This window comes from Astyanax mexicanus, chromosome 3, assembly GCF_023375975.1.
Source record: "Astyanax mexicanus isolate ESR-SI-001 chromosome 3, AstMex3_surface, whole genome shotgun sequence".
In the NCBI taxonomy this organism is placed as follows: Eukaryota; Metazoa; Chordata; class Actinopteri; order Characiformes; family Acestrorhamphidae; genus Astyanax; species Astyanax mexicanus.
Window position 1 is genome coordinate 2,878,767 of NC_064410.1, and position 1,674 is coordinate 2,880,440.

Consider the following 1,674-nt stretch of genomic DNA (forward strand, 5'->3'; position numbering starts at 1 on the left):
AAACATGTTCTCAAACATTATTATGCAAAGGCCTGTCCACATTTTGTTGATTTTAAGAGTGAATGTAGATGAATGAATTCTTACAAGAGACAAACTTAAACCTAAACATATTCTGCACATTTTAAAAGACAGTTAAAGTATGTTTCTGATTGTATTGTTTTATGTTTAAAATGAAACCATGTATTTCATCTGCGAACATTTTTTTTCTGCCTCCAAACAACATACTGTACATCGTGCAGCGGCGCGGTTTTTGTCCATTAAAAAAAATGAAATAACCAAAAAATATTAAATGTCATTGCACCAGAATTGGTCGCTCCAACTTTGCATACGATACAAGGTATGTCCAAATGAGTCTAATAAATAATATGTGAGTTCCATTAATTCCTCTCTTTTTTTAAATTATTTTTCTAGTAATTCCGTCATGAAAGAGATGTAGACAATAGCCAGGCGCAGCGTTTCGATCCTCGACAGTCTTTTTTCGTATGCGAAGGTGGGCACCTTCTTGCGCAGCTCGTCGAAAGCCTCGTTCAGGCTGAACATCCGTTTGCGCTCCCTGATGTTGGCGGCCTGGCGTTGGACGGTGGTGATCACCCGCTTCCTCCTGGATCTCCCGCTGTGAGAACTTCCATGATAGATGGGCGACGTCTCGATGGAGGAGCGATCAACGCTGAAGTTGGCGGCTTCTGCACCTGAGCTCTCCATTCTTTGGATGGAGGTCAAGCCCTGATGTGGTCCATTAAAGTCCATGTGATATGAGGTCGGCGCGTCCAGGCCTTCTGCTGGTCCAAAGACGCACCGCGGAGGAACCTCTGTGCAGTTCATGTCGCTGACAATGTTGAACATTGCTGGGTCAATGAACGGCCTTTGCGTGCTCATTTTCCTTACATACTTACATTACAATGCAGCGATCACAGGGTTCAAGCACCCGAACATCAAAAATCTCTGGTCCATTGGTAGGGGCTGCATGTCGGATGTTCAAGCAAGTGGTCTTTAACCAGGGTCATTTATAAAAGAAGAGGTGGATCAGGGTCTACTAAGAAGTCATTGCATCTTAAGCCTAATGCGATCCGACAGCCAGTGGTTCAGGGTCGCGTGGATGCCAGCGACGATGCTATTCACTCTGGAAATCCCATTCAGAGCAAAGAAGGCAGTTCCTTTATGGCACAGGTCCAATGCACCCAGTCCTGCTGTTTCAATAAAGTCTTTTAATTCACCTCCACTTTCATGTCTTTATAAAGGTGTGAAACGAAATCCAATCCAATCCAAAAGTCCAGCCGAGGAATAGAGAGAGAGAAAATAAAAAAGACAGAAGGAAAGAGAGAGAGATGGGTCTACGAGTCCCTCTGCTCTGGTTCTACCATTTGATCTCAGGGGTCCTCGCCGGCCCTTAATGATGTCCCAAAGAGAAGAGCCTCTTGACAAAGGGTCGCCCAGTCCTGTTTGCTCGGTTTCCCAGTGCACTGGAGGCTAAGTAATGAGACTTCTGTTACTTAAACGGCCAATGTTAGAGACCAAATATAACATTCCCTAACAGTCACCATACTCAAGCCCCTTTTCTTTTGCAAATTAGAGCAAATAGCTTGCTGTTCCCATGGCAAAGGAGAGCTTTCCATTGGTGCTTCTGAGCAGAGTTAAAAGTTAAAACATCACCTGTTTTAAAAAAAGGTTAGATTG

General features: G+C 44.0%; 1 protein-coding gene across 1 annotated transcript; it reads right to left on the minus strand.

Moving 5' to 3' along the window:
- On the minus strand, nucleotides 1-1,403 carry LOC103042848 (fer3-like protein). Its single transcript, XM_007260705.4, has one exon. The coding sequence runs from the start codon at nucleotides 874-876 to the stop codon at nucleotides 400-402; it is 477 nt and encodes a 158-aa protein (XP_007260767.3). The 5' UTR covers nucleotides 877-1,403; the 3' UTR covers nucleotides 1-399.
- Between the last annotated feature and the right edge of the window lie 271 nt (nucleotides 1,404-1,674).